Source organism: Crinia signifera, chromosome 2, assembly GCF_055691185.1.
Source record: "Crinia signifera chromosome 2, ASM5569118v1, whole genome shotgun sequence".
NCBI classification, from domain to species: Eukaryota; Metazoa; Chordata; class Amphibia; order Anura; family Myobatrachidae; genus Crinia; species Crinia signifera.
The window spans coordinates 92,912,245-92,930,956 of record NC_139218.1 but is presented as its reverse complement, the minus strand read 5'-3'; the positions used below and the strand labels follow the sequence as shown (position 1 = coordinate 92,930,956).

The following is an 18,712-nucleotide window of genomic DNA, read 5'->3' as shown; positions in this document are numbered from 1 at the left end:
ATTCCAGAGAGTATAATATAATGTACATATATACAAAGAGATGAGAAAATGCTATCGTGTCCAAGTTTAAGACAAGCTGGAACCAGTAAAGAAATAATATGTGTCAATTGGATGAAAGCTAAATATATAAAAAAAATGCTACAAAAGGTTAGATGAGAGAAATACTGCTATTAATCTCTTCCCTCAGAAGTAAAAGCACTTCTTGTATTCTAAAATAACAGTGACGTTCCACCAAGCATTATCAATCCCCACTGAATTCTTTTAAATGACAGATACAATACAACAGACTCGCTGAGGTCTTCTCAATCTACAGATGGAGCGGGTCTTATTGTTGCTGGCGATCCGCCAGCAACACGGCGCTCCATCTGACTGAGACGCGCGTGCGTCCCCCACTCACGCGCGTCTCCGTATCCGGGCGGCGAGTCGGACGCAATCCTGTCCGCCTCCCGTTTCAGGGGGCTGCGGGGGCTTCAGGGGGGTGCGGGGACCCGGTACAGTCGGAAGGGGACGCGCGCGCACCTCATGCGCGCGCGTCCCCTTCCAGCATACAGATGGCGCGGGGCAGGGGATGGCGGCTGGCGTCGCCATCGCCATCCCCTGGATAGATAAGTCGCGCTCCATCTGTACAATGAACCGAAAGGGCCCCATACATCAGCAATTAATTGTGACAATTTTCAGATATGGAGATGATTGCCACAATTAATTTTAGATGAGTGGGCTCCCCCTTTTGGCAATCCCAATCAAAATCGCCAATCGACTGCTTAATCAGGTTTTTAAACATGTTTAATAATCTGGTATTATCTGCAGATCTTTTTTAGATGTGTGGGCATTCCCAATTCGTCTTCTTCATCTATTTACATTATGAACAGCAATCAATTGGGCAATTTCCGGATATGAAGATGCAATCTTTAGATGGAAAAATCTGCCGATCACTGAAATAAATCTGTAATGTGTTGGCAAAGTCAGATAGATTGTAAAATCCATTTATCTGGCCAAAAAATCCCTGTATCTGGAAATCCATTAATTGTGAATGCTGATGTATGGGGCCCATAAGGGTGTGGATCATTAGGTCACCAGCATGTCGGTCGACAGTTATTAGGTCAACACCATTAGGTCGACATGCAGGAATGTCGACATGAGTCTAAGTCGACATGGGTTAAGTTGACAGGGTCATAAGAACGACAGGGTTATTAGGTCAACCTGGGTTAGGTCTACAGTCAAAAGGTCAACATGGGGTTTTTCAAAAAATGTCCCGAATGTTGACACAGTCGACATGGACACTGAAAAGCAGCACTGTGTCCCCTTGCATGACTCATTGAGCTTGCCATGCTTTGGGCACGGTGCCTCACTACGCTCAGCACACTATTTTATTCTGTATATAAATATCGGAGTTACCTTAAACATAGAGGCACCATCAGGAGGGATGGGACTGCTGGTACTGGAATCCTTGACCCATACAGACTTGGGTGCCTGACAACTGGAGGGGACATTTACACTGCTTGATGGTCAGGGATGATCAATACATCTGTTGAAACAACAGAGGGGGGACCTGGTGACATCATTGAACACTATCATTAACTGATATCATTCAGTGTGTCACACTCACATTTGTCCAGTCGCAACGCCAATATAGTTAACTATATCGGTGGTGCTTCTAGTCAGCTAGTTTGTAAGTGGCTTTCGATTCTAGAGAGGCTGAAGGGCAGAAAGTAAGGGGATGAGATAAAAGCTGGCTATAAGAAGAGCAGATTAGAATAAAAAGGTCTGGAACAAAGCCTGTGACTGCTCAGGGTGCTGCAGCTGCTTGCTCTGCCTCTGACAAACCACTCATGAACAAAGCAAATTTGGGCTGGGGGCATTGCCTATTTGAAACATTCCTGGGCCCCACAATTTCTGATGGCAGTCGTGATTGCGACTGGATCACTATATTTTACAATAATTAAATCATACCGTTTTGTGTCAGCCGGCGGGACAAGTGTGTGTGCCCGACATTAGGGTGCATGGCCTCATGGTCAGGGGGTCTGGCCCATGATCACGGTACTCTCATGAGGCCACACCGCTGTGGGGAAGAAGCTGCTGCCCATGCTCTCAGCACCTCTCTCCTGTGAATAGATGCTGTGCACATGCGCATCGCCTCTATTCTGCTCTGCTCTGTTAAACATCGCAGTGATTAGCAAGAAAGGGGGGGGGCTCCCAACGGTCCCACCTCCGGGGGGACATTGCCGGCCCAGGGTGAGACGTGGGTAAGTCCTAAAAAAAAGTAACTGTCCCACGAAAATCAGGACAGTTATTTTATTTTTTAAGAAAATAATCAATTCACTGTATGTAAGTTTAGTCAATTTACTCCCTGGGAGGATCAACAACATCCTTCATTATTGGTTTATATACTGTAGGAATCCTACCAAGATACTGTTCTATGATTATTTCATCTGGTGCAGAATCACATTTCTTGGTAGGCAATGACAGTATTCAGAATAGAAACAAAAATATTCAAAGGACTGTGCATTTATTCTGCTAGCAGTTTGTCTGTAAAACCAGAGCCACTCAATTATTCATGGATATAAATAAACACATTTAATACAACCTCACAATAACACTCTGCACAGGACTTTACTTCAATAGGGAGAAACACTTCCAAAGGATAATTAACAGATACATCCTAAAGTATTACAATAAATGAAATGTCTCAATCTCCAAAATAATATAGGACTATTCGCATACATATGTACGAATAAATCAGTGTCTATATGTGTGAAACACAGTGGACCAGATAGATCAAGCTTCAAACAGCAATAGAATGGAGAGTGATAAACAGACATCCAATCGGCTCCTATCTGCCATGTTACAGGCTGGGTTTGAAAAATGAGGGGGGGTAGGATGCGCTAGCAAGTAGTTATAACATTAATTTAGTATAAAAGGAAATTCTGGTCAGGTGTAGGAAAAGGAATATACAATTTATTATATAACACAATAAAACACAGTGTAATACACGATATTAAATTTAAATTTTTTTCATTTAGGACAGAGGTTAATAGTCACCCATTTAGATGTCCTTGTGCCAGTCCTTGCGAGGAAAAACCCACGGGGGTATCACTTGTATATTTGTCCAGGGGACATGAAATTTGTAATCCAAGTGGTGAACACTCTTGGGAGCGATGGAGGTAGTTGAAAGATTCCACACCAAAGTGCCGGGCCTTTTAGGAGGTGGCGTACCTCCAGGAAACTTTTGTGTGCCACGGATGGTAGTGGTATGAAGAGTGGAGATATTCTGGTACTTTCCACAGCGAAGTGCCGGGCTTTAAGGAGGTGGCGTACCTCCAAAAGATACAGTATGCCACGGATGGAGATGGTATGACCAGTCCACTATATTGTCCCAATACAATTTAGGTGATGAGCCACTTGCAAGTGGGGTTCCTTGGATTTTGGTGGATGTAGACACTGGCAAGGATGATTGCTGGCAAGGGTGAGATTAGCCAGGGTCCTATTAGGGTAGTCACCAACGCGTTTCGCTGGCTACAGCAGCTTTTTCAAGGAGCTTTTTAGCGCATCCTACCCCCCCCCCCCTTTTTTCGTGTGTATATTGTATTGGAGGTGACTCCTCCTTTGATTGGATTGCTGTTTATGGCCAAGCACACCCATACCAAGCGCCTTTTTTAATATAGTTTATCTATATTTACTTCTTTGTGGGTTTGAAAAATGACAGGTAGGAGCTGGTTGTTTATCACTCTCCACTTTATCTCTTTTTGAAGCTTGATACATATTGCCCATTGTGAGGAATCACTTATTGTAGTTTTGTTTAAATGTTGTAATATATTTGCTTCAGAGATTAAACACCTCTCAAAGTGGATTCAGTACGATATCCCGTTCGGTCGGAATACCGGCGGTCGAAATACCGACGCCGGAATCCCGACAGCCGAAATACCGACAAGGGGGCGGCCGCGTTCCATGTCCGCACGCTGGTGCATTCCCTGTACTGCGCTGTCCCCAAGTGTTCTCTGTGGCAAGATCAGCATGGCATTTCCCTGGGCCTAGTCAGTGTCCCATGCTGATCCCAAGCTGCATGGCCGCCACCATGACACCTTCAGTCACATGACTGAATCTCCCAATAGTTTTCCTGTGACTTTGGCACTCTGACCTGTGCACTGAAACATGTGATCAAAGTGTGCACAGGGACTTCCTGGAGTTGATTGATGCTGTAACTTGCAGACAATCACGGACAGCATGGAGATATAAGGGAAGCCTTTGGCCCTTCCCCCTCGCCTTGAACAATTAGTTTGAGTACCTCCAGAAGTCAGCGTTCTAAAGCTGTGTACACACTGGGGCGATTTCAGCACATATCGCTGGCAATATTGCCAGTGATTTCATGTGTTGTGGGAGATAAATAGCTGGGAGCGATCTTCCGTGGCCAGCCCTTCATGGTTGCTGGACGCAGGAGCGTGCTCCTCCGATTATGGCTGAAAATCGCTGGTCGCTGGTGCACAATGTACCAGTGACCAGCGATTTCTAGTCAAACTGAGGTGGAGACTTAGGGGCGCATTTATCAACATAGAGCGGTGCCGGCATGGTGACATCGCCGGACATCGCATTGCGGTATTGTGAAATACCGCCTGGAAGTATCATTAGAAGGGCACAGGGACAGGGCACCCAAAGGAGCCCGTCCCTGCGAAGCCCTGACCCGGAAGCCGGGGGGTCTGCGAATGCACAGTTATGCACTGATCCCCGCTGACTCCTCTGACCGCACTGCCCAGCTCGGGCAGTGCGATCCCGCAGCCATAGGCTACAATGGGCTATAACCATTCCAGAATGGCGATAGCCCAGGGATGCGAAGCTGGGCTGCCCGATGTTAATACATCGGACAGCTTCGCATCCCCCATAGAAAACTATGGGGGATGCGGCCGGTGGTGGTGCAGGGGGGATCGCAGCAGGAATCGGAGATTCCTGCTGCGGTCCCCCTTTGATACATTTAGGTGATACTTAATATTTGCGGCTAAACCCCGAAAACTGGTGTTTTCGTGGATTTAGCCGCAAATATGGTTTGATAAATGGGCCCCAGAATGAGACAGAATAGCTTGCAATTTTCAGCCAAAATCGCTGGTCGCTGATGAAAATGGTACTGAGCAATATATTGCTGAGAGATATTGCAAGTACGGTGAGCAATATATTGCTGAGCGATTTTAAGCCAAAATCATTCAGCGACCAAATCGCACTATGTGTACACAGCTTAAGGCTTCAGGTTCCCTGTTCAAGAGTTCCTATGTTATGGGCCCCATACATCAGCAATCACAATTTATGGATTTCCAGATCCAGGGATTTTTTGGCCAGATAAATGGATTTTACAATCTATCTGACTTTGCCCACACATTACAGATTTATTTCAGTGATCGCAGATTTTTCCATCTAAAGATTGCATCTTCATATCTGGAAATTGCCCCAATCGATTGTCATTTCAGCTGTTCATAATGTAAATAGATGAAGAAGACGAATTGGGAATGCCCACACATATAAAAAAGATCTGCAGATAATACCAGATTATTAAACATGTTTAAAAACCTGATTAAGCAATTGATTGGCGATTTTGATTGGGATTGCCAAAAGGGGGAACCCTCACATCTAAAATTAATTGTGGCAATCATCTCCATATCTGAAAATTGTCACAATTAATTGCTAATGTATGGGGCCCTTTACACCTGAGTAATCTGCTGCAGCTGTCGTTATCTAAAGCTCCCTGGTTACCATCACCTGCCAGGTTACCTTTCAAGCAGCTTAACATCTACAGCTCCCAGGGGAAGAGGTCAGAGCATTCCAGCATCCCTCAGCAGAGATTTCTATTGGCTCCCAAATTCATTACCATATTTGATTCCCTGGTCGACACAGGCATCAACTCTAAAGTCTTCAAGTGCCTGTCTACGGCTCCCAGGCCACCAACATCTTGTGTCGGCTCCCAGGCCGTCAACAACCATGTTGGCTCCCAGGCCATCAACAACCCTGTCGGCTCCCAGGTAGTCGACAGCCTTCCGGCTCCCAGGCCATTGACAGCCCTCCGGCTCCCAGGCCGTCGACCAACATCTCCGGCTCCAAGACCTTTGGCACTTCTCTGGACACAGTCCATATATACAAACCATCAGCAGTTCCTCTCCACCAAACACAGTGGAGTCCAAACCTCGTTGCGGGGGTCCCTGATGAAAACCAGTGGTGGTGTTAGACTCCGCGCCTCTGATTAGAGTCTTATCAAATACCCCATCTAGCTGTGCTCGCAGTGCCCAGTGTATGAACTAACATTACATGAGACACCCTCTGTGTTCTTGTTTTCGGAACCCTCCACTGGCTCACTGCTGCCACAGCCAGGAACACCAGAGACCCTGACAGCATTTTTATAAACCATTGCTAAGCACTGTACTGGCGCAGCCATTATTGCAGCACCCTAATCCCTCAAAACCTTTGAGTCCCTTACAAGATCAGGGCCATGTTTTGCGGTGCCTTTTGACACCCACCCCCCCCCCCCTGTCGCTGACTCTGCCTCCTAACCTTAACCCTCTCCTCAGCCTAACCCTAATCCCTTCTCCATTGAGCCCATACCTAACACTCCCCGCTAGTGCCTAGTTGTAAACAACCTACCCCACTACCTAATCTTATACCCTCTCCACAGCCTAACCCAGTCATGACATCTAGTTTTATCAAGTAACCTGTAACCACGAATAGCCACTATTGGTAGCAGTTGGTCATGGAATCATTTTGATCTATTTGTTTAAATGTAAATTCATCCTACTGAACCACAGCTTACAATACTTGAATTAAAAAAGCATGTAGTGTATCCATATCTGCTGACTATATTGTCTAAAGTCAATAGACTATACTGCATATTACAAAACTGCAGACAAATCCCGCTTTCAGATAGCAATGCCAGCTCGGACCTGGGATTTTGATCCTGGTCCTACCTGGGACCGGCACTTTCACACTAAACCCGCATTGTAGAGAGGGCAATCAAGATTTAATCTTCATAAAACCTGGGTCGAATTGTGCATTGGTCAACCCGGGATATTAGGTGTGGTGCTTTCACACTGTACCTTCACCTGTGTAACTCCCCGGTTATTTTTGTGATCTGAAAGGGGTAAAACAGTAAAATAGTCACCATCGTGTTTAGGGGCTAACAAAGGAGGTAAGGGCTGGTACTGCATCAATAGGCAGCATTGTCCCATTCAGTGTGATCGCCCTTGTTATTTCCTAACTTATGGACAGCCAGCTTATCTACTATAGACACTACTTAACTGTAATACTGATAGATTAGTTTACTCCTGGTCATAATTACTGAAATGTTACACAGTAAACTAGGATTTCCTGTAAAAGTGTCAGCTATTGAGACAAACCTTGTTAATTTAACAATTACGTTTGCGTATAAAGAGAATTTTAAATCATTGCTAGACAACCAGGTGGTTTTCCATTGAGTATCACTATTTCGAACCAACATCATGCATGCTGAAACGAGTACTGTGCATGATGCTTAAAATGATTTTAAGGAGAACAAAGCTTCTGTGAAGTAAGTAGGTCAGCTCTACAGCCTAATCTTTCATTGATTGTCACAGATATTTTTACTCTGTAATCAGAGCAAAGCATTTTTATATTATAGAAGCATTATTATGAGAGAACATAATTATGGCAATTCTTAAACAAGCTACCGTACAAGTGTATGGTCTTGTTTGTTTTTGGATGAATGATTTTATCTTCAAATGATCAAATGTGTGACTAATTTTAGAACACAATAAAAGTTTAAATAATCATATCAGCTTTGTATCCAGACCCCCCCAAAAAATTCTCAAGAAAAACTATTTGCTCATATTAATAAAAAAGAATAATAATTTGACAACAGTGTCAGATTTTACCTGTGAGCTGCAGTGGCATGGATTTTCTCTTGGGAGGTGCCTTTCGTCAGTCCTACCAGGCAGGTGTGTCCCGACAGTCATTATCCCGACTGGCTGGAGCCCCTTGTGGTCACGGTGGCTCGTCACCTATTCTATTCTCCCTCTATGGGGGTCGTGGACCCCCACGGGCGAGAATAGCCCATGTGTTGGGTTTTTGACTATCGGGATCCCGACATCGGGTAAATCACTGTTGGGAACCCGTCCGGCATCCCTACCAGGCTTCTATGGGCTGCATCTGATGCAGTCCATAGAAGCTGGTGTTTCCTACATATGCAGTCCCACAACTGCTTATGGCCTTGCCTTTCGGCAGTCCTACCAGGCTTCTATGGGATGCATCTGATGCAGTCCATAGAAGCTGGTGTTTTGTACATGCGCAGTACTACAGCCGCTTATGGACTGCTAGATATTTTGCACAGGTGCTGGAACCCAACAGGCAGAGGCTTTCCCTTTAACCTCCTACTATAGCCAGCACAGGTATTGTCAGATCCCCTCATCCAAAGAGGAGGATTCACCGCTATTTGGCAGTCATTAATGAACAGGTCAGACTAATGCAAGTAGCAATCTCACTGGAATCCGGCAGGGCCGTAACTAGGGAAGTGATCACCTTTCCCTTGAAAAATGATCAGCACTGCAGTTGAACAGATGTAAGTAGTGTGTGGCTGCATGGGATTGGATGTTTGGCTGAACAATACAAAGATTAAATCAAAGATCAAATAGCGAGCCCGAAGCATGGCGAGCGCAGAGAGCCCCGCGAGGGGACGGGGATTACTGAGCTCGCCACACTATATAAAATCTACTCCATGCGTAGTGGATAGTAGGGTTATGAACAGGTAAAAAATCGTATATGATAGCATCTATATATCGGCCAATATCGCATCCGATATATCGGGCGCCGTGAAACTACACAAGGTATTTTAACTGAATAGAAAACAGCTCTTAAGTTAAATTCATAAATGTGGTATAAAGAATATTTGTGGCTAAATCCATTTTATTGCAGTGTTAGGACAAGTCGGGCAAGTGTATGGGGACCTTTAGACTATGGGGTTTACTCTGGTTCACTTGCAAAGGCACAATCACTCTCTAATGGACAAAACCATATGCACTGCAGGTGGGGCTGATGTAACATGTGCAGAGAGAGTTACATTTGGGTGTTTTATTGTTTCTGTGCAGCATAAATACTGGCTGCTTTATTTTTATGCTGCAATATAGATATCAGTTTAAAGTAGAAACCCCACCCAAATGTAACTCTCTCTGCACATGTTACATCAGCCCCACCTGCAATGCATATGGTTTTATCCTTGATGTGAATGTTCAAATATTCTCTGTAAAGCGCTGAGGAATATGTATGCGCTATATAAGAAACTGTTAATAAATAAATAAATTAGGGAGTGATTGTGCCTTTGTGAGTGAATCAGAATAACCCCCTATGTTTGTTGATTTTTGCATCTGCTTTTTAGCATGTTGTTTTATTATAGGCAGAGTGACCCTGACCAAATAGGTTGTTTTTTTCCTTTTTACCCGAAATGTAATAAAGTGAAATGTAGGTGCTGGCCATACACTAGACCAACTTTAATCCAAATATTTGATTGGTCGGACTGAAAATCTGGTACTGTATGGGCTATTTAACACACTCTGGCTCATGTCGGGCGGCGAATCTCCGCATGGCCAAGAAGCCGTGCCGCCCTGAGAAGTTTACAATGGAGGGGATGGCCACAGCCCAGCAGCCGTCCTTTCCAGTGGTGGGATCCGACTGCTACCGGGCGACCGGGCCGTGGCCGTCCAGTGTGAATAGACACAATAGTGTCCATTATTAATTACTGTGTGCGGCACAGTCAAAATGTTTAAATCAAAACAGATTCAACTACAATACGTTGTCTTAACATTTTTGTCTGTTTGCAGATTTTGGGAGCAAATTACTTAAGTACAGATTACATTTGCTACTGTCCAGTACCAGATTTTTATTCCTTCCAACCAAGTAGTTGGATGGTTGGAGGAAAGTTGGTCTGATGTATGGCTAGCATTGCACATCTGTGTCATACACATTAAATGGGTAACAATTAAAACAGATAAAAAAGAATATATGAATACCAGTTGGCATAAAGCCAAGTAGCAGCACACAACACCAGAAATCAGCTGCACAGACAATGCAATTCTGGCATACATAAAAAGGGTGAATAATAATACAACACACATTAATACAACTGAATAAATCAGTAGTTTGACCAAAAATGATGGAAAAGGTCTTGTTGTTTTTTTATTTTTTTTTATTTTTCTTCTTTTGTGTGTGTTATTTCTGTCTCTTTTTCCCCCTAGTTAATGGTTACAAAACACAAAAGCTATTTCAAAATGTAACTGAAATAAATTCCTGAATGTGCCAGTGATTACTGGAGTATGGATAGAGGCGAACACAATTTATGTATTGTCTTATATCCAGCTACAGAAAATAACAGAGATGTTATTGTAAATGATATTTGTTTTTCACCTGAAGCATATACACATTACATATAGCACTTCTTTCCCTGAGATAAATATAGACTTCATAGCAACAGAACACTGTATATACAGCACGTTATTGTGTGTCAACTGAAAAGAATTGTTTACTTTGGTCAATATTAATGTCAACTTAAAGGGAATACATTATGGATTCACAATGCTACACAAAAAAATAGCTACACAGTATGGAAAGCTAAAAAATGGAAAAGAATGTGTGGTGCGCAAATCAACAGCGGCTGGCACAGGGCGGTCAGGCCCTAAGGTACAAGAAGAGAATAAAGAAAATTGTGCCTGCGCTGGCTGCTTCCAAATAATTGTATCAGACGTTTCTCAAAAAAATATATATAAACAATTTATTAAAACATACACATGAATAAAATCACACTAAATGATATATCATTTTGACTGAGAGTCCTTTTGTTGAAGGTATTGTCTCACTGAGAGCGATATAGCAAGTGTTAGCTGAGAATAATGATAATAAAGTGCTGTAAAATTGGTATTACCATCCTGGTCGGTCTGGAAGATATTTGTGTACCAGAGTCGGGATCACAGTCCTGAATTAGGCCCTATGGCGGGCGGGGGTATGTCACTCCCCTCAGATGGTGATGTCCTTAGGAGACTGGGATTAGGGATCATGCAGGTATCCCAAAAGCTGGAACTCCAGTTTTTTCCAAAAGAGGACTTCTAAAGAAGGTAGGTGGCTGTGTCCCTTTAAGCAGCAATGGATTTTTCAAACGACCAAATTTTGGATGCGTCCCATTTAGGGGAATATGGGGTACCGAGCACCGGATCTCAGCAGCACAATGGGGGTGTCTTTTGGCAAGGCTCAACGCGTTTCCCCGGATGTAACCTCCGGCTTCTTCAGGAGCAAAGTATGGAAAGCGCTCACAGTCAATAAAAACAACCCGTGTTTGAGCCCTCTCTATGTCTACCACTCAGACATCAGTACTGTATTCCATGTATTTCCTCCTCCAAAATGATGGCGTCCAATCGTACATACAAGAAGGAAACAGTCCACAATAGACTGTCTTAAATAAGGGGACAGTGCGTCCAAGATGTTCTCAAAATAAAATTCTTTCAATCTTTATCTGCGTACCAAAATCACACCAAGGTGCAGGGAGTCTCATTCATAAAAGGTATCTTTTTATGTGAAGTGGGTGTAGTATATCATACTGTATATTGCTCACCATAAACCAACTCTAGGTGAGATAGTAGGAAAGTAGGCATACCTATCTTACAAATTATATAGCTGTGTCAATCACATAAAGGTTTCTTTTCCAATTGACTCCCAGTTTTTTCTATGATGTTTTCTCATTGGAGAATACATTGACCTGGTGCGGTCTGTATCTCAAACCCACTGCAGTTCACAATTATAGTTTGTATAATCCAAATGTGATGCTCTGGCTTATTGGAGGACCTCCATAATGGTTTCCAGTCAGTGATGTAGGAGGAACGGTCCTTGCCTCAAGCTCTGATATCAGTTGCACAAATTGAATAAATTGAACAGACACAACATCTCTTCAATGGAACAAGTTCCAGGACAATTACGTCCTATTTGGTCCAGTCAGACACACCATAAAGCCACCCTTTAGATTGGAAATCATGCTTTGTATCAGAAATGTTTTGCCCATACCATGTAATTAGGCAATGTCCTCCTGACTGTTTTTTTCTACAATATGAGTGATACTTGGAACTATTCACAGTTCATAGCAATCAGATCTCAATGTAAAACAGAAGAAGTTTTGGTACTTGTTTCCTAGCGCGGCGCCCGTCGTGGGTCTTTGCATGTTTGCTTACATAAATTGGACCGGCAGCTCCTGCAATGATGGTATGGTATGTTGGCGGGCCGAATATATACACAGAATGATGTGCTGATATATCTCTGTGTTGCACAGGCGATGCAATATATCTGAATGACTTAATTTACTGATAAACCAATGGTACACACTGGCCAATCATTGATATATTGCCCATTCAATCGAAAGGCTGATATATTGGCCAGTGTGTTCGCTCCTTAAAACTCCAGTGGGTGTGGTCTGGGGCTCTGACAGTGGGGATCCAGACAGTCAGTATCCAACATTGGGATCCCGACTGCCGGTGCTCGCAACAGGTTCTATTCTCCCTCTATGGGGGTCGTGGACCCCCACAGGGGAGAATAGCCCCTGCGAGTCGGAGCACCGGCAGTCGGGATCCCAACATCAGGATACTGACTGTCAGGTTCCCCACTGTCGGAGCGTCATCCGGCACCCACTCCAGGAGAGTTTTTAAGTGTGACTAACACCTTTTGGTAAAAGCTAGATAAGGGTTCCACTCAGCGCTATTTTTCGTCCGGAACGCTGTTCCTGAAGTTCAGATGAAAAATTACGTCATCAAAAATAGAGATGTGCAGGTTCTGATTTACTCTGATTTACTCTTATTTCAAAGCAGGATCTTATTGGCTATCCCAAATCACATGAAAGTTGTTGACAGTTGATAGCCAATAAGATCCTTCATTGAAATTAGAGTAAATCAGCATAAATCAGAGCCTGCACATTTCTAATCAGGAACGGCGTTCCAGAACCCAGTGGCGTAACTACTTTGTTCCATTTTTATTTAAAATTACTAATGCCATAGAGACAGACCTGCCTGGAAGCAGTGCTCAAAGTGGGATGGGGCATACTGCCACTTCCCACTCCTCACTTCAAATACAGCAGCAGGACTGTGCAGCTGGTGGAGTCGGGCAGGAGCAGAGCGGAGAAACCAGTGGCCAACCAGCAGGAGGAAGGCATCAGCAGCAACAGCGCGGCTGCCCCCCCCCCCCCTGATGGAGTGGACAGCGGTGAGGCAGCAGGATGAGGCAGTATGAGGTTGACAGTCAGGAGCATCACAGATGGATCCCCCTGCCTGGCAGGCACCGATAGGAGCACATGTGACTGATCCGGGCCATCTGGACGCGGCAGAGTCTGGCAGGAGCTGGCAACTTTCCCCCGGGTACACTGAGCCCCTCCAAGTATGCCCTGAAGTTAGGCAGCGGAGCCTGGGTGTCACTGGCTCCTGGCCAGGCTAGTAAAAGGCAGTTATCTACCATTGGGTTGCCCCACACCAGGGAGATACAAATGACCCCAGCTTAATCCCTCTCTTTGAACTCATGTAGAGAATACAAAGAATAAATTTATCTGATGGGCTTGGTTGGTGGTGGGCAGGTGTTCTAGTTGGTATAGGGGCCTCCACAAGTTTGGTGTCTTGCACGCTCTTACAAACCTTAAAAATTTTTTTGTCTGTCTGGATACATACGTTTACCTGGTTTAAGGGATGCAGGTGGTGAAAAGTTCTGGCATCCAGATATGGACAATCCCGACAGGGGCTCTGTAGCATCCTAACCTTCTCTCTTACTACCCCCTAGCCCCCCCTTTAAGCAGCCTTACTGTAACCCTCCTATACAAGTGAACAACATTTTCTTTCCTAGGAAATTAGGAAAAGGTGGTAAGCCCCACCCCCACAAAAGCTCCACCCACATCTTCTCCCACTCTGCTCCTTCTCAGAAAGTTCCTGAACCTATTTTTCTACAGACAGAGGGGCAGATTTATTAAGCTTGGAGAAGAGATAAACTGGAGATAAAGCGGAGAAAACGTAAAAGGAGATAAAGCACAGCCAATCAGCTGTGTTTGAAAAAGACAGTTGGGAGCTGATTGGCTGGTGCTTTATCTCCTTTTACCTTTTCTCCGCTTTATCTCCAGTTTATCTCTTCTCCATGCTTAATAAATCTGCCCGAGAGAGAGAGCGGCTCTATCAAAAAGGCTTAACAAAATCGAACTGAAAAATCTACTGTGCAGCCAAGGAAATATCCAATTCAATCTAGTAAATCGATAATGTACCATGAATGTATATTGAATTCGAAATCAAATGCAAAAGTACAGTATAATGCCAAATCGAATGGAAAGATCTAATACCAGATCTAATAGAAAATCGAATCGAACATCAAATCAAATGCAAATCCAAAGGCCTTTAGACTTGCCGCACATCTGATCTGAGGGAGCTTAGATTTGGCCTTTTTTCTTCAGATCAGTCTGCCAGATCCATCTGAAACTGAAGAAAACAGGCCGAATCTGACTAGTAGATTGGGGTCTTTTTAGGCTTTTAGCCTCAGAGAAAGCTAATTAATTACTTCAGCTGCATGATAGTGATTAAAGGCTGTGTTGATCATTAGCTCACTCACAATGCCTGGGACAAAAAGGGGACTGCAAAGTCTCTGTTGTAAATTTACTTATAAAAAATTAAATTAGGTGATGTTGCCCATAGTAACCAACCAAGCATCATAGATGCTTCATTTTATTCATCTCACTGTTTAAACTATCTTATGTATACAAAAGTATTGCAGTTCGCTATATGAAATGTTAACACGACAACATAGTCTAAAAAGTAAGTCCTGTACACACGGGGCAACATGCTGCAGTACGATTGCTCGGCACATAGCGGGACACCCGCTCAGCACACTGCAATGCTGCGTGCTGAGTAGGGTTACCACCCGTCCGGGATTACTCCGGACAGTCCGGTATTTCAGGCCGGCGTCCGGAGTCCGGACGGGTGGCTGTCCCGGACTATACAATGTCCGGGATTCAGGTGGCCCTGGCAGCAGCAGCTGCAGCACTGTCCGAATCTACGGGGTTAGCGGGGGGGGGTGGAGGGAGAGACAGCTCTGTGTCATCAGTGTCCGTCAGCACAGGCAGACAGGGGGTCCCTCCAGGGTATGCGAAGTCGCCGGCGGGGTCCCTCCAGCGCATGGGAAGTAACCGGAGGTGTCTCCGCTTAATTTCCATGCGCTGGAGGGACCCCGCCGGGACTTCCCATACCCTGGAGGGACCCCGTCTCCCTGGGCTGTCGGACCCTGTGATGCAGCAGCAGTACCTGTGTAAATGCAGGAGGAGAATGCCAGGGCTCAGTCCTTGGCGGTGCTAGCCTCAGCAGGGTATAGGAAGCAAGGAGGAATTCTCCCTGCTGAGACGAGGTGAGCATAATGCTTCTCGCCCTCGGTCCTGCCTGCCACAGACACTTCGCTAGTTTTATAGACTGTGGCAGGCTTTACAATCAACCTAAATCCTCACAGTAAGGTATATTATAGTGAGGCTTTAGGTTGATTATAAAGGCTGCCACAGTCTGAGCTGAAAGTGAAACTAAAGATTCACGTGCACACTGCACTTGTGTGTGTCCAGAATCCGGACAGCTGCACCTGGAGCCTGCCTGCCTGCCACCCCAGGTCTGACTCTGAAACTTCTAGGATTATATATGTGTGTGTTAAGTGAGGGAACAGGAGGGATAACTTTGATGGGAGGAGGAGGGATAATTGTGATAGGAGGAGTAAAGGGGAAATAGTGATGGATTAAATGTAAGGATATGTATGAAAAAAATTATAATTAATAATGTATGGGAGGGGGTGCAAAACATTTTTTGCCAGGGGGACGCAAAATTTCTAGTTACGCCACTCCACTGATGTGACCGATCCAGCCCAGACCTGGAATACACACCCCCTTGGTAATAATGGTAATAGGTATTTATTCTCCCCCTTGGCAATGGGCATTTGCACCCCCCCCCCTTTGGCAACATGCATTTGCACTACCTAGTGGCATCGGGCATGAAGGCCCTGTCATCACGCATTAAACCACTAACAATTAACATGTATGTAAGTGGCACTTATATGGCATAATATATATAATAGGCATTAGGATGTGTGGTGTGTGTAATGGGCATCACAGTGTTTGGCATAATGGGCATTACGGTGTTTGGATTAATGTGTAATGGGCATTGCGGTGTTTGGGATAATGTGTAATGGGCATTATGGCATGTGGTATACTATGTAATGGGTGTGTGCCATGTAATCAGCATTACGGTGAATTTTTTTTAGCGCACGCCTTTGGCGTGCATGTTTGTCCCTCCATTACAAAAAATTTGTTGAGTCCTGGCATAACGTGTAATGGGCATTTAGGTGTATGGCATAACATGTAATGGGCATTATGGCATGTGGTATACTATGTAATGGGTGTGTGATGTGTAATCAGCATTACGGTGTCTGTGTTGTCCCTATCTTAGAAAAAAATTGAGTCCTGGCATAACAAGTAATAAGCATAATGTGTAATGGGCATCACGCTGTGTGGCATAAGATGTAATGGGCATTATGGCATGTGGTATACTATGCCATTTTGTACATTATGTAATGGGTGTGTGACGTGTAATCGGCATTATGTTGAATTTTTTTGCCTACGGCGCACACTGTCTGTATTATGCCTGCTTTACAAAAAACCTTTACAGTCCTAGCATATCGTGTAATGGGCATTGCGGTGTATGTCGTAACATGTAATGGGCATCACGGTGTGGGGCATAACGTGTAATGGGTATTACTGTGTATGATGTAACATGTAACTGGCATTATGGTATGCAAAATCAAGAATGAAATTGAAGCAAAGGTTTAAAAAAATTCAACATAAGGGGGCCAAAGGGCGGAGCTGGGGCGGGACATGGGCGGGGCAGTGGGTGTGTCAAGGGGCGGGCCAATGTCCGGGAATCTCTCAACAAAAAGGTGGTAACCCTAGTGCTGAGCGTTCATGCTGAGTGGGGCTTTGGCTATTTGTATAATAGGCAAAGTCCCGCGATCTGGGAACAGCCAGTGCCCAGCCCACGATACCGACACGCGGGACCGTGATCGCTTAGAAATGGTCTGAAATCGCCCCATGTGTATGCCCCTAAGACATTTATTGATGTCAACATTTTAACTTCATAGCAATTGGCATTCTGATGTTAATATACAACTACTAAAGTATATGACTGCATAACAATATGATGGTACAACTTTTAAATAGAAATACACATTTTCTCCCTCCAAAGCTTTTCTTCCTGTTTAAACAGAATGCACGCATATAAAAACAGTTTCATGTCCATAATTAATACTATGAACATCTGCATCACAGAGTGAATACATCCAGAAGTTACATCTGCAACAAGGTGACTGTGGATTGAAAATGCCAGTTATGTAGAAATAATTTGGTAGTTCTTTGCCACAGTACACTATACATTACGGTAATGGAGGCATGTACCTCGCCCACTTAGCATGAAGATCAGCTTCCTGCTCTGCAAACCATTCTGATGTGCAAAGAAAATTAGCAATGATTTCCCAGGATTAAGATCTGATCACACAGCAAACAGTCTGCATGACGTTTCATTAATATTTGCACAGCTAGCTTAAGAGTCTATGTAATGTGCTGCATGCTCTGCAGCAGGTGCTACTGTATCTAGGATTCTATGTTGCTCTGCAGCAGGGATTACTGTGTCTAGCAGTCTATGTGCTGTGCTGCTTGTTCTGCAGCAGCCTGGGGTTACTGTATCTAGGAGTCTGTGATGTGCTGCATACTCTGCAGCAGGGGTTACTGTGCCTAGGAAGTTTCAGTAATTGTATTACCGTAGCAAGGAGACGTGTCAGATGTGTAACATACACGCCCACTGCAGAGAAATGGTCTGTTAGTAGTGACAAGCAATGAATGATCTCTGCTGCAGAGCATGACAAGAGGAAAGTGCAGAGCACTGCATGAAACACAATGTTCTTGTTGATAAATAAGCCCATGAGGGAATAATATAATGTACACACCAAGCAGGAGGCCGTCCATGTCAAAGAGGATGTGGGTGACAGACTGCAGTGTGCTTGCTGAGTGCGCCATGCTGCTGCTGTACTTCTCTGACAGCACTGTGCGAAGTTCAGCTCTCACTGCCACATGCACTGACAACAAGCGAGGAAGGGGTTAATACTAGGCAGGTCATAACATACCTCAAGGACAACTATAACCTAACCATGGGATCTCATGTGAACCAATTGTGTCATTCTGCTTTCAGTGTGGTACCAGTTTCTTATACAGATTTCTCTCTTCATCTGGAAGGGATCAGAACAAATAAAGAGCCCAGTTACTCGAATCACTGTTAACTTAAAATAAAGGTAAATAAAACGTTTAGATTTAACAAAGCATAAAGGTTCATAATTAGATCTATAGGGATATTTTATATTATGCAGGGATAACTCCAGAGATATACATATGTATACAGCTGACCAGTGATCAGGGTGCCAGTGGTCTGAATAACATGTCCGGCATACCGAATTAGGGAACCCCAACATTTTATGTATGTATGTATGTAGGTATGTTGTGCTCAGAAGTTTACATACCCTAGCAGAATTTGTGATTTTCTGGCCATTTGTCAGAGAATATGAATGATCACTCATAAACGTTTCTTTCACTCATGGTTGGGTGAAGCCAATTATTGTCAAAAAACTGTGTTTACTCTTTTTA

General features: G+C 44.2%; 1 protein-coding gene across 1 annotated transcript in view; it reads right to left on the bottom strand.

The window, feature by feature from the left end:
• Nucleotides 1–18,155, bottom strand: part of PUDP (pseudouridine 5'-phosphatase) — a 247,647-nt gene extending 229,492 nt beyond the window's left edge. Inside the window, exon 1 of the mRNA XM_083171017.1 lies at nucleotides 18,022–18,155. Within this exon, the coding sequence (XP_083027143.1) occupies nucleotides 18,022–18,091 (70 nt within the window). The 5' untranslated portion in view covers nucleotides 18,092–18,155. The remainder of the gene's footprint in view (nucleotides 1–18,021) is intronic.
• Nucleotides 18,156–18,712: the final 557 nt, after the last annotated feature.